This window comes from Trichophyton verrucosum (genome assembly GCF_000151505.1).
Source record: "Trichophyton verrucosum HKI 0517 chromosome Unknown contig00254_1.f1.exp, whole genome shotgun sequence".
In the NCBI taxonomy this organism is placed as follows: Eukaryota; Fungi; Ascomycota; class Eurotiomycetes; order Onygenales; family Arthrodermataceae; genus Trichophyton; species Trichophyton verrucosum.
Window position 1 is genome coordinate 1 of NW_003315486.1, and position 13,333 is coordinate 13,333.

The 13,333-nt window shown below is 49.0% G+C and overlaps 7 protein-coding genes across 7 annotated transcripts; 3 read left to right on the forward strand and 4 right to left on the reverse strand.

Moving 5' to 3' along the window:
* Window positions 1-465: 465 nt before the first annotated feature.
* On the forward strand, window positions 466-3,555 carry TRV_02953 (uncharacterized protein; the record flags this gene model as incomplete). The annotated part of the gene is made up of 3 exons (XM_003022859.1): window positions 466-1,323; window positions 1,398-2,997; window positions 3,038-3,555. The coding sequence occupies 3 exons, from the start codon at window positions 466-468 to the stop codon at window positions 3,553-3,555; spliced, it is 2,976 nt and encodes a 991-aa protein (XP_003022905.1).
* Window positions 3,556-4,544: 989 nt separating this feature from the next.
* TRV_02954 (uncharacterized protein) lies at window positions 4,545-5,387 on the reverse strand (the record flags this gene model as incomplete). Its single annotated transcript, XM_003022860.1, has 2 exons — window positions 4,545-4,961; window positions 4,983-5,387. The coding sequence occupies 2 exons, from the start codon at window positions 5,385-5,387 to the stop codon at window positions 4,545-4,547; spliced, it is 822 nt and encodes a 273-aa protein (XP_003022906.1).
* A 92-nt stretch (window positions 5,388-5,479) lies between these two features.
* On the reverse strand, window positions 5,480-6,763 carry TRV_02955 (uncharacterized protein; the record flags this gene model as incomplete). The annotated part of the gene is made up of 1 exon (XM_003022861.1): window positions 5,480-6,763. One exon carries the CDS (start codon window positions 6,761-6,763, stop codon window positions 5,480-5,482), a length of 1,284 nt encoding a protein of 427 aa, XP_003022907.1.
* Window positions 6,764-7,319: 556 nt separating this feature from the next.
* Window positions 7,320-9,452, reverse strand: TRV_02956 (DNA polymerase POL4, putative; the record flags this gene model as incomplete). Its single annotated transcript, XM_003022862.1, is given in 4 exon segments — window positions 7,320-8,464; window positions 8,564-8,840; window positions 8,897-9,121; window positions 9,141-9,452. The coding sequence occupies 4 exon segments, from the start codon at window positions 9,450-9,452 to the stop codon at window positions 7,320-7,322; spliced, it is 1,959 nt and encodes a 652-aa protein (XP_003022908.1).
* Window positions 9,453-9,835: 383 nt separating this feature from the next.
* TRV_02957 (F1F0 ATP synthase assembly protein Atp10, putative) lies at window positions 9,836-10,928 on the forward strand (the record flags this gene model as incomplete). The annotated part of the gene is made up of 2 exons (XM_003022863.1): window positions 9,836-10,203; window positions 10,265-10,928. 2 exons carry the CDS (start codon window positions 9,836-9,838, stop codon window positions 10,926-10,928), a joined length of 1,032 nt encoding a protein of 343 aa, XP_003022909.1.
* A 213-nt stretch (window positions 10,929-11,141) lies between these two features.
* On the reverse strand, window positions 11,142-11,789 carry TRV_02958 (uncharacterized protein; the record flags this gene model as incomplete). Its single annotated transcript, XM_003022864.1, has 2 exons — window positions 11,142-11,645; window positions 11,715-11,789. 2 exons carry the CDS (start codon window positions 11,787-11,789, stop codon window positions 11,142-11,144), a joined length of 579 nt encoding a protein of 192 aa, XP_003022910.1.
* A 522-nt stretch (window positions 11,790-12,311) lies between these two features.
* TRV_02959 (uncharacterized protein) lies at window positions 12,312-13,030 on the forward strand (the record flags this gene model as incomplete). The annotated part of the gene is made up of 3 exons (XM_003022865.1): window positions 12,312-12,314; window positions 12,399-12,538; window positions 12,718-13,030. 3 exons carry the CDS (start codon window positions 12,312-12,314, stop codon window positions 13,028-13,030), a joined length of 456 nt encoding a protein of 151 aa, XP_003022911.1.
* Between the last annotated feature and the right edge of the window lie 303 nt (window positions 13,031-13,333).

Genomic DNA, 13,333 nt, shown 5'->3' on the forward strand with positions numbered 1-13,333 from the left:
TGTCTCTCTCTCTCGCCAGCTTTTTTCTCTCTGTTTTCTTCCTCTTAAAAGTAAACCTGCTGTGGCGAACGAACCAGCTGCGGCCTCCCTGTCCAATATAGCAGTCAAATCAATCTATATCACCAACTACTCCCGGCCCCCTGGCTCGACGGAGAATAAAACAAAAAAGCACCGTCAGCAAGTCGCTGCATATTATCATCACTATACTCCGTACCGTCCATCGACCACCGCTCAGCTGGCTCCTTTTTCGCCCTCTGCCGGCCGTTTTAGCCCTGTCTAGCTTCCGGTCCCCGGCTGTGCCTGGAGCGGCGCGCAGAAAAGCTACCAGAGCAGCGCTTTTTCGCCTCAACCGCTAGATATTATTTATATATACACACACGCATCCCGGAGACAGGCCTGTATAGATCTCGACCAGCTCGCAGCAGCGCAGTGAAGCATGCGCCGTTGACGAGACGCAGCAAAGCCATGCCGAACACCGTCCTCTCTAGCATGGCTCCGGCTGGCTATAGTAGCGACAAGTTGTCCCTGAACCGATCGATGCTGGCCCCCTCGCCCACGCTGACGAACCCGGACATGATACTCCCTTACGGCGAAGGCCGCGAGTCCTCGACTCCTTCGCCGGCCCTCGAGGACCTGCAGCGGGCGGCGGAGCAGTCCAGGTTGCTCGCCAGCAGCTATTCGCTCATGCACCAGCGCAGCACCTCCATCTCGACCACCACCTCCTACGACCGCAACTCCCCCGGGCCCGACGAGCCTATACAATCCTACGCAGCATACGGCACGGCAGAAGGGTCGCCGCAAGCAATGGCCGGCCCCGGTGCGAGCGCGGGTGCGAGCGCGGGTGCGAGTGCGAATGCTGGTACGAATGCGGGTGTTGGTGCTGTGAACGGGCCTATGCGATCATCCCAGATGTCGGATATAGATCACACGATACGGACCCATTCCAGGCGGCAGAGCAGAGCCAGCAGCACCAACAGCCTCGACAGTCTTGTAGATCCCGCTGGTTCTGCTGCGCTCGGTGCGGGCAACGGCCTGTCCAAGCGGCATTCGAAACTCAGGGAGCTGCAGGACCTGCCGTCCGGGCTCTTTGAGCAGGATAAAGCGCATCCAGACGACGAAGGGGCGGGCGTGCTTGGAGGAGGCGCAGACGACCTGAGTGCTGTTGTCTTTGAGCCGGAGCACCGCATTCTCCCCATGGGCGCAATCGCGGAGGAAGATGAAGATGGCGAGGAGAAGACCGAGAGCTCAGACAGGAGTGACAGAGTCTACGATGAGCTCGACGAGCTGACCACTATGCTGGAGAATGCAAAGCTGAAGCTGACGGTACGTTGATTTTATACCCAATGTTTTTCTCCCATATACATATAACTAGTATTCTAATATTTGACATCTACTAGCATATGGAAGGCAACCTGAACCGCGCGAGGAGCTCGTTTCGCATGACGCCGTCGCCTTCGCCGTCTCTAAATCGGGCCTTTGGCAGCGCCGGAAGCTCATACCATAAGCATCTCCAAAAGGGGGAGAGGCGCTCTCAGACATCTCTTGCAGGCGCATTGCTACGCCAAAGGGCCCATCAGGGGTATACCGGCAATGCATCTCATCTTCGTGGACAGAGTGATCTCTGCTCTCCATCACAATCATCTTTCAACCGGCTATCAGGGGTGAACGGCCAATTTAGGTCGTTCAGTGCCCTGGGTTCAACCAGTGCTTCCGAGTATAGGACCGGATTCTATTCCCACGTAGAGGAAGAAGAACAAGACGATGACAAAGAGCCAACTACTGAAGCCAGCACATTAGTCCCTGAAGTTACCACCGACAGGTCCAGGTCACTGACTCCCTCTTCACAGTCGGCGCCTATACCCAATGGACAGTCAAGGACATCACCTCTTCCCAGTGGTGATGTCAAGAGCTCGCCTTCATCCTCAAAATCTCTCCCGTTGATCAACAAACCTGTTTCCCGCAGCCAGTCTTCAACTCCTCCGTCTCCTGCAAGTGCGCATCTTCAAATGCGCGGTCTACAGGGCCAAGTAGACGGGCTAAGATCAAAGCTCTCCACGCTCAAAGAAAGGACTCAGGAGGAATCGATACGCAGACGTAGCCAGCAAAGCCTACGTACTCCAAGTCCGTTCACTGTAGCGGATGAGAATTACACCAATCCTCTCGAATATCAAAGACGGTCCTCGTATCCAGAAACTCTTGCTACTCCTAACTACAACAAGCCACAATCTCCTCCCCCCGCGCTCCGTGAAGAGACGCATGATACCGCATGCACATCATCTCCAACTCTGCCTATCGAGGAAAAGCAACAGGATAATTTGGAAGACAAGGAAGATGCTAATTCTATGACCGTACCCGGCCCCATACAAGGCACCGCTGAAAGTCCCATTGAGGGTCCTGTCGAAGAGCCTGTTGAGGGGCCAGTTGAAGAACCAATCGAGGAACCCATCCAGGGCCCTGCTCCTCTATCCCCAGCTGGCAATGCTGCTAGGAAATCAGTTGAAGAAACAGATGAAAGCGAGTCCGAATACTTTGAATATTCGGATAACGAATCTGAACCATCTGAAATTGACAGACAAGAACTTGAAGAGATACTACGAGAACCAATGGGCAGCCCAACCGAATCCGTATACCAGGACATCCTAGAAGAATTCCCTTCTGTCCCACCAGTCCAGGAGACAATCCGTCACGAGGACCGTATCGATGCCTTTGACTACGAGCATTTCATCCTTCACAGTGCGCTCGGGACGTATTCGGGACGAATGAACCGCTCGGGTAGTGTCTGCTCTTCTGGATCAACTGAAACCACACGCCCGGAAGGCTGTGAAACACCAAAGAATGGGTCGGGGTCGGGGTCGGCTCTTTCAAGGGTAACTAGCAGCGACTCGATTTCAACAGATGCCACCTTTGCTACCGCAACTGAAGGAGACTATGGATACCTTGATGCTCTAACTTCACCCACTGGCAATGGAACCTACTGGGGAAGAAACCGACCTTCAAGTATGTAACTTTTTTTTTTTTTAATTATTATTTCTACCAGCTTCCATACTAATATTTATTATCACAGACCGGTTATCCCGCCAATTCACGGACGATTCGTTGACACTCCCCACCCAGCAATATTACGATAGTACATCAACCTTTTCCCGCACACAGTCGGCCTCCTCAACGCCTCGTGCCTCTATATCATCAGTCACTGCTGCAAAGGATGAAAACGCCGCACTATTAGCCTCCATCACCGAACTCAAAAAGGCCGCGGCTACTCCTCAAACTCCAGGCCTCCTTGTTCGATCCATCCTCTCCTCGGCTGCCAACGAGAAAGCCAGCGACGCCTCTGCACTATATTCTCCCCAGACCGGCAGTCTATGCGATGCCGATTCTGAACTTGTAGAAGCAGTCATCCAAAGTCTTGGAAACGTGAGCCTTGAGCTCCTTCGAGCTTCAACGGCCGACCTTCAATCTCCCATCGATAACCGGATCGCCACCATTCTACGGCGCAGACTAGATGCTGCCCGGAGGATATTGGATGGTATTGCACCATTAGAAACCATCCCCTGAGCCCATTTATTTCTCACGCCATTTCTTTTCTGGATATCCCACTATCAGACATATAATTTTGTTTTATTTATTTCTATTATTTTTTCTTCGGCCTGGCTGAACGATTTTCATTTGTTATAATACCACAAAGATTTCATTGCTGCGTTTATTTCTTTGATACATCTACTAGCTATTATATCCCCTGCTCTCCGGATTTCTGGGTTATTTTTATTTTATTTTGTTTAGTTATTTTTCTGGAAGGAAATCTTATATAAAAGCTTTCCTTTGGTATAACTACCCCTTCTATGGTTGGCCATTCCCTTTCCTCACTCCTTCCTCCCAGGATCCAGTTAAAAAAATATATTGTACACGAATGTTTAGGAACAAACCCTTGCATGGAAATATGAATACACCCGGCCTTGGGAAGCCAATTTTCCATGCAACTGCAACTTGAGCCACCGAGCGTACCACGAAAAGGATTAGAATTAAAACAAATAATAATAGTATTAGTAGAAGAAGGGTAATCATTGCCTGTAGCGGTCATATCATGAGGCTTCAAGTATGTACCGAGAAGCTTGCATCATCAGTCGTAATGAGGAAGATCAGATAAGACATGAATCGACGTTACTCATTCGAGAATTTGGCGGATAGAACCACCATCGACGAGTACTTCAGATCCAGGGAGCGGGAATCATTGGCATCGAACTCGGCTGCTTGACGAGCATGCAAGTATTGGTCTAGGAATTCATTGTTGGTAAGTACTTTCCCTTGCACGTCATAAATTTGAGGGAATCATACAGTCGACCCCAATACTGTCAAACCAACGATAGACATCCTTATCACTAATATCCCTGGCTCTGATAGCACCTGTAGGCGAGATGACAAAGGCGGGGGCCAACGACCTCATCTTTAGATGCTGAGAGACTACACCAGCAAATGTTTCGATTTGGGAGGCAAAGCATGAAGGCTGTCGTTCCAAGGGCCACTGTTTCTTCATTAGCACACTTACATTAGCCGTGGTGCTGGATAAGCCTCACCCGTTGAATATAATGCTCGCATTCCCATGATCGAAATAGCCATTCCATCCTCTCAACACAGTTAAGCAGGATGATAGTGGCCAAGAATGTTCGAAAACTACCAACCCGCTGCTTCTGAAGCAGTCGTTGCTCAAATTTGCTGAGCAAAACTCTGCATACTCTCGCTGCTCGTTTTTCGACGGCAGAGCGTAATTGCGTGCAAATCAGCGAATATGATTCTAACTGATTCATGCTATGTATCGGGATCCGGGAGTCGTTTGTTGTAGAGGTCAGCGGCCTGTTTGCCAGCGGAGGCAGAGTAGGGTTCATATAGACCGTCCATTTGAGGAACGGGTCCACTAGTATTGCAGTGGCTACCCATAACTCCAACGCTGCATCTAGCATATCATCCTAGTCTCACAAGTTAATAACCACCATCAGATATATAAAGGGGTAAGAGGCAGTGGGAGAAGAGCATGCCTCGTGTTGTTTGGCGAGTTCTAATGCTTGGCGAAGGGTCTGTCTGATAAAATCGGATTGTTCACCCTCAATGAACAAACTGGAGGTCTTCTGGATATACACATCAAGCTTGCCGCTCAGCTCTTCGATCTCGCCATCTAAAATATGCACGTAGTGCGATGGCCCTTCTAATATAGAATCAGCGAAAGAGGAAGGAAGCTGGTTATCAATTCCTTGACCGGCTTGCCGTTGACCAAATAGGGCGGAAAATGTAAGAAAGCTTAGCGAGTCTAGTTCGAAGTGCATGACCTCGATCCGACCGGCTGAAGGTTCAAACTGTATCTCACCCTTTATACTTTGGACATCATGATAGGCCATTGTTGAATGCAATCCTATTGCTCAGTTAGTATGGAGACATATTAAGCCTATACAGTGAGTCTACCTACCTATTGAATAGGACTCTAATTGGTTCATAAGGCGAGTTCTGATACAACACTCCATCCAAACTCGCGGATTCTGAAGATTCCGGCACTGGCCACAAGGTGTTCCAGCTGAGCACTGACATCGTGACAAACGTTAATATACCGTAATTGCACGTTAGAATAACGATTAAGGTATTCACTAACCGTTTTCTTCAACATCCGGCATCGGAGACAAGCCCCCATCTTTCTCACCACCCTGACTTCCTTCCGCCTCTCTTCAGAGAAAGTCGACCGTTTTTTATTTGATTTTTTGGTGTCTACAACTTCACAGAAGAAGTCACTATTGGACTGTTGAACTTCGGGGTTCGTGGTAAGGGGTCGAAGGTATGTTCCGGGCCGTTCATTGGAAGCCGGAGGCATACTCAATTCAGCAGGGATATGATTTTGAATCATCATTTCGTCTGCAGTTGGCAGTTCAATGGTAGGCGAAAGGCCGATGGTAGCCTGTGGGGGTGCGGTCTGGGGTGGAAGCTGCCACGCATCCGACTTTTGGTGGCACATGGCTGCTGATTCCAAAGAGCTAGAAGGGTCATCGGTCACCATCTCGTTTGCAGATGCAGCAATCAATGAAAGCTGAGATGAGTGATGGTCTGGGTGCGTGTCCACGGGCAGCAGGGAATGCACGGCAGGCATTGGAAGAGGCGACGTAGCATCCACAGAGGATGTTGAGAAAAAGGGAGCGGTTGGCGACGATGTGTGAATAAACTGAGCGTGTAATTCAGCTTCTAAAATAGGCATGTTAGCACATGGGTGTAAACTCATAGTATAAGTAGCGGTTATCATACCAAGACTGAACTTAGACGAGTTCTCGAGAGCAGGATCGACCACCATGTCGCGCTCAGCAGCACTGAGTTCCAGTATCCGATCCTGTATGTGTCCTTCGTTCGAGGCACCGACTCTCCTGGACGCCTCGGCAAGCACATTCAGGCCATTTAGACTGGGGCCGTTCTGGAAGTTTGCAGCGCGTTTCCCACGAGCTTGATCACCCATTGCCGCAGTATTCGAGCTAGGAGCAGGCTGGCTATTGCGCACAGCACCTTTATCTCGATATCTGTTCGCGGCAGCGCCAGACAGGTAGGCCACCCGATCTCTGTCCGCCGTGGAGATTGCCGGACATATCTTCGTGATGTGGTTGATTAGAGTATCCGGTCGGCCTTTGAGGAACTTCTCCCCACAGAGCTTACACGTATGCTCATATCTGTTGCTAGAGTCTGGCAGCTTCTCACCTCGGTGGAAGAACTCGGTGATAAGTGTGTTTGGCTTGCGGCCCATGGTGGTAGAGAAACGAGCCAGTCATTAAAAGGTCAAATCAAGTCTCGGTACGAGCTTGCCGTATCATAATTTAGGAAAGGAGAGAAACCCAGACGCGTCTTTGGGAGGAACCCATAGTCTCTCTCTGGGGAGATATCAATATACAGAAGAATAGCTACTACGGGGTACGAAGTAGCTCGCAGGAAAGAGCATGGGATAACTTTGACGAGAAAATTAAAAGATGAAGCGACAATTCTCTTGCATGGCAAACACCCGGCCCAGGTCAGCAGCTCCTGCTAGAGCGCGGTGTGCTCTCTCGCCTGCTGCTCTGCTTCCGGTCACCTTAATCGCTGCGCTGCGCCGTGTTGTTCTTCGTCTTCAACTTTTTGATATCTTTGAAATGGCAAAATCAAGCTCCCTGGAGGCGGTGTGTTTTCTGACACTCTCCGCCGCCTTTTCTAACCCCTTTGGGAACGGGAAAATATTTATCCGCAGATGCATCTCAACGTCGATTTCAACATCTATGCAAATACAACAAAGTACATACACTGGAGACGAAGCTGGATCAGACAAAAACTCAGCAAACTCGATGCTCTGGTGGCCTCCAGGGCACTGCAAGGAGCTCGAAGATTCGCTTCTCGTCCCGGCTTTCCAGGAGATGGCCGGCATTCAACTTCACCCGGCCCGGACCCCGCATAATATCTGAGAAGAGACCTCTCTGGTTTAAACACATACCCTTCTTGCTTGCCAGCAACCGTAGGCTCCGGTTGAATATATCATTGCCCGTGAAGTAAATCAGTGCAGCGCCGAGTTCGTCACCGGGCACAAATAGCAGGTCTATACGGCGCCATACAGGGTTCCCAGGAAGTGCCGAAGCACCATGCCATTTTGACCCATCTGCTCGTGAGGACACGGCAAGTCCCGTCTTTAGGAATCCGCGTTCAAATAGCTGGGGAACGACAACGGTCATGATCTGGTCATGTATCTCCTGCAGACTGACTCCTTCCTTGGTTATAATGAGATCGATGTCTCCGCTATCAGCAGCTCCGCGTCTGTAGGAGCCACCAGTAATGACGGTATAGGAACTATCCATGGCTACAACAGCCTCCCGCACAATAGCGCCATGTGCCTCGACTTCTTCTCGAGGTATCCGTTTCTGAAAATCATCATACCGTTCAATCCCAATCTTTTGGTTAGTAGTTAGATTAGCTCGGTTCTTCAAATCGTCCAAGGATTTATACCCCTGTGCAACCCATTTGGAAGCTTGTTGGTATCCAACACCGTATATGTTAAGAAATTGGGAGAGCAGGGCATCACTTGGTTCCATGTTCGCTTGCTCTAGTCGCCGGAGCCGATTAGTCCATACAATTTCCTCAATTTTGGCCGCCAGGCGTTCACCTATTCCTTTTATCTTCAAGGCCTGGCTTTTTGACACTACTTTATTACGTTCCCTGCGTAGAGCAGCGATTGCACGCCGATATGCAAGACACCGCCATTGGTCGGCAGTTCGTTCATAGTAGTTAAGCATTTGCTGCAAGACTTCGATTGTGCGAGCGTTGGGATTGTCTGCACGGTCTTTGCCATCCATTTTATTCATGCAGGTGAATGATTTCTGCCATGAAGGACAGTCTGTTGTGAGACCAGATTGAAATCCTCCTGGGACAATTTCATCATCTTCCTCATCAGAGGAATCCAGAGGCTTACTATATGTTAGTTGATCAACTGGGCTATTTTAGCGGACATGTTGACTCACGAGAGCAGCTATATTTTTCACATGTCTGATTGCTATATCTAGGTGATCTGGCTCAGATGCTTGCATACCATCCTGGTCAGCCGTATCTTTGGCCGGAAAATCGGGAAGATGCCCTGGAAGTATTGGAACCGCTTCTTCAGTGGACCTGTCGCCAACCTTTTTGGAGTCGGTACCTCGACTGGAATTTGCAGGAATGCAATCATGTCGTCGTTCGCCGCTAGATATTCCATGTGGTTCAGACAGCAACTTCCGTTTAATTTGGAAGCGAGGGCTAGAAGCATCCAATATTCTCCGGTTCATGATACATTCTGATGGATAGTTCTCATTTACCAGGATAATATTGGCCTAGACAAGAGCGTCAGGTATCCAAGGATTGCCATGGTTCCACCCGGGAGGCTTACTGGGACAGAGGACACTTGAAGATACTCAACCACGTCCTCGTAATTAAGCCGCCTTTCAGCAACTATATGTGTGACGGAGGCATCGAACTTTGCCGCGCGGGTTGCTCCAAATTTAAGGACCCTTGAAATGCGAATTCGTCTAGCCTGTGATATGTCATCATTAGGTATAAAATCTGCGAGCTGGTTAGCGTTCTCTTCTATTATTACATTTCCGTGGCAATTTTCCTGGTGACTTACAAAGTACAAGGCCGCCGAGAACTGAGGGATGATCGTTCACAGTATTAAAGGATTCCTTGGTCTTCTCTCGCCTGCCATCCTTAGCCAACTTCGGCTTCTTATTAGGCTTTATTGAATGATCAAGGCCTGGTACGCCCACTGTCTCTCTTTCAGAGGCTTCCCGTGGTAATGCTTTCTCTGAGATCGCATTCGGGTCCTCAGTACTGTTGTTGTTAACTTCTCTTCGGCGGCTGTTTCGTAACGTAGATAGAACACAATCATCATCCTGATCCTCCTTATTTGAAGCGTAAAGCTCTCCACAGAAAGTTTCCTTGTCCATGGGTATAGATATATAAGAGTGTCATTATGCCCGATCAAATGAAATGACTACTGTGGCTTTAAATATATATGTCTTCTCTCTCGCTAGGCCCCCTTGCCCCAACCGTGAACCGTGGTTCCAGGCAGCGAGATCGACTCTGCTGGCCAACAACGTGATGGCTCTGAGCCCGAGCAACTCGCGGCCGTTGAGCTTCAAGGTTTGCTACAAAGCGCATACATAACCAGCAGCGCAAACAAACGAGCAAGGAAGCAGCCGTCGGTGCAGTGAAGAGAGGTTTCTATTTGATTCTTGCTCAGACGGTCATTGTGAGCCCCAAAACTCTGCTAGAACACAGAATTGTTCACTCTAACTAAAAGCATCTAGATCTTCTCGTTTCTATCGAAATGGGCCGACACCAGGCAGTATCCTCGCTCTTTGAGATTGGCTTGCTTCGCCGGGGCTGCTATAGCACCAAAGGTCTCTCATCATACCGTCAATTCAGCTCGTCAAACCAATGGCGGCAACAGCAGACACAGCCGCAACGACAGCCGCAATCCCGACAATTGAATATTCCACCAGCAATTGAACAGAACCCTGTGGCCTTAAACACGCACGAGGTTAAACAATTCACACCAAAGCCCTTAAAACGACCGCTAGGGCTACAGTATGCTCCCGAAGAAGGCCAGAATACCGGTGTTGACACAAGAACATTGCGACAGCGCGGAGGAGACCTTGTGGATAAGGAGAAATACCAACAACGGCAGTCAGAACTGTAAGGGAGGGACCATTCTCAAATATATATTTCCAGGAGTCTATACGCTGACCAAATACAGGATAAAAGAATATAGCAAGCCGTACTACCGGGAATGGCACCGAATGAACTACCACAGCGGAAAGGTATTCATCTGCAACCCCAGATTATTTAAAGAGGATTTTTCTCTATATTTTCCCAACCTGTTTGGCCGAACTCTTCTACGATCCAACCCAATGCAGCATACGACGCCTGTTCTGCGCGGCAAGATATCCCTTGTTCGGGTGTTTGCTAGCCTATGGGCGGAGAGCCAAACCGTTACATTCGTTGGTGAAAAGGAAAACCCAGAACTACAGAAAATAATCGCCGATGCGGGCCCCTTAGTCCAGAAGGTTGATATCAACAATGAAGATAACTGGCTCAAGGCACTCCTTGTGCGGTTATTCATGGGCAGTATGCGACGAAAGATGCCAAGTGAGCAACATGGGCGGTACTTTTTGGTCAGGAAGGGGTTTACGAACTACCTGAAAGATCAAATAGGAATGCTTAATGGGAAAGTTGGTTACGTTTATCTTTTGGATGAGAATTGTAAGATCAGATGGGCTGGAAGTAGTATTGCCGGGGCCGAGGAGTTAGAATCCTTGAACAGGGGCTTGCAGAAGCTGGTAAGTGACAAGCGTGCAAGCCAGGAAATGCCGAGGATCATCTCAGCAACAGAGATACAAAAAGCCGCTCAGACGGCTTAAAGCGAGCGTTCCATTTTAAGATATTGTACGATATTGTATATAGACATTAGTCACCGTGTATAGCAGCAGCGGAAACTTGGGGCATCAAAAATAACAGACAAAACGCAAAAAAAGCATATCATATCATACCAAATCTCAACGCCTGCTAAACTTATGACCTGGAAACGCCGCACGCCGCATCAAATTATACACAGGCCGAGGTATGGCGATCAATCACCTGAAGAAAAACACCATTAAACAACAGATTCCGATAAAGGTGCCTAAGATGATCCCGTCCCGTCTTCTCTTGGCACTGATCTTGTTGATTAGATTATTGACACCGGGTATCTGGCTGGCCGCACCAACAATGCGACGATTGATGCTGGCTAGAGTTTCTCGCTGAAACCCGAAGCTCTCATTGACGGCGTAAGCTTGGCTCAGCACACTGTCCATCATGTTGTGACTGTTGTCGAGCCGCCCTCTCTCCTCAAGCATGTAGTCAGCCTCTGCTCCAGCAGGGTTAGATGCCCGGTACGCATCTATGTCTGATCGAACATTCGAAAGTAGGTTCACACGGTCTCGAGTATCTGATATAGTAGCCTTTAGACGCTTGAGTTCTTGGCGGTGTTCAAGGAGGACTTCCCGGTGGCGGGAGAGGTTGTTCTGTTTTAATGCGGAGGCAGTCAAGGCGGACTCGGAGTCAAGCAAACGGGAGAGTTGTGATATAAGGGTTTCTCGCTAGAACGGTGCACGTATGATTAGTCCACAGTTAACCAGAAGAGCGAGCGCGGGATATCTGTGACGTACCCTGCTCAAAATATCCTGTATCTGGGCTTCCAGCCTATTCTCATCCTCCGATGGTTTTGACGGGAGCTGGCTCATGGAAGCATACTGGGCATACGAATGGAACAGAGACTCTGTCTAAAGCATGTAGCATTAGCAAACTTCCAATATCCCAGCGCCAACGCATCTATGATGCTGCCTATGATATAATAACATACCTGAGTCTCAAGAGACCGGGCCTGTTGCCGGAGCTGTGCCCACCCCGTCCCAGTCGAGGTTGTCATGGTGTCTCTCAGGCGATATTGTATATCAAGTTAGACCAGCTATCACCCAATAATCACATATCATATACCGTCGCCTGCACACTGTGTTGTCTTGTCGTTGCTAGCTTGTCGTATCTCCTTCGCCGCCGTCTTCATCTCCATCTTCGATCGCCAAAAGATGACCTAATCATGACTTGGCAGTAATTCCACGTGATTGCTTACATCAGTCCGCTTAGAGAATCGCGAAAAGGGAAAAAAGCCCTAAAGTCCCACAAGTTCGACATTTCACGAGGAGAAACTTCGACATTCAGCTTCTTCAAGGTCGGCATCAATATCGACAACATCTCAACCAGTCACCATGGTACGTTCGAACACGGCGAAAAGAAGGGCATCCTATTGCGATTTGAAGCACCATTGCTGACCTCTGTTTTTTTCTTCCGTTTAGTCCGCCAAAGTCAAGACCGGCCAGCTCTGGAACAAGAGCAAAGACGACCTCACGAAGCAGCTCGATGAGTTGAAGACTGAGTTGGGCCAGCTCCGTGTCCAGAAGATCGCTGGAGGTTCCTCTTCGAAACTCACCAGAATGTATGATACTACGCCCAGTCCTTGCAGATAATTTTTGCTTTTGAGGAGAAATTTGGAGTCCGGAAACGAAAAGAGCGGGAAAGAAAGCAATACACCGGAAGAGGATTTCTGGAAGGCCATGGGATTGCGATTCAGGTTATAGGACGACAGGCTGACATGGACGGGTTTGAATTGAATAGTCACGATCTCCGCAAGTCCATTGCAAAGGTCCTCACAGTCATCAACGCCAACCAGCGCTCACAACTCCGCCTCTTCTACAAGAACAAGAAATACCTCCCACTTGACCTCAGAGCAAAGAAGACCCGCGCCATCCGACGACGACTCACCGCACACCAGGCCTCCCTCAAGACTGAGAAGCAGAAGAAGAAGGAGATGCACTTCCCTCAGAGGAAATATGCCGTCAAGGTATACCCCCTCCGCAAACGACACTCGTTGACAATAAGTGAACGGAGAGCAATGGAGATACTAACATCGCTTCTTACTCAGGCATAAATGTTTCCTTATTTTCCTCTGGTTCAAAGTTTCAAAAAGCGGCGCATTTTCCTCTCCGGTTGAGCTTGCTGCGTCTTTATGAATAGCTGTGGATGTATCAATAGAAGATGCAATGACGCGGCAATTTTATGAAAAATGGAAAAATAATTCATTGAACTCCAGCTCTTCCAATGATTCCCTCCCTTCGACGTACTGCTCGATTTTAATATTGCTGAGAAGGTGCACGCTTTTCTTACGTGAGCGAACTGGCTACTCAGATGTGGTTCATATTAGGTGCCAATGGGCTTTGATAGAATCATCTAC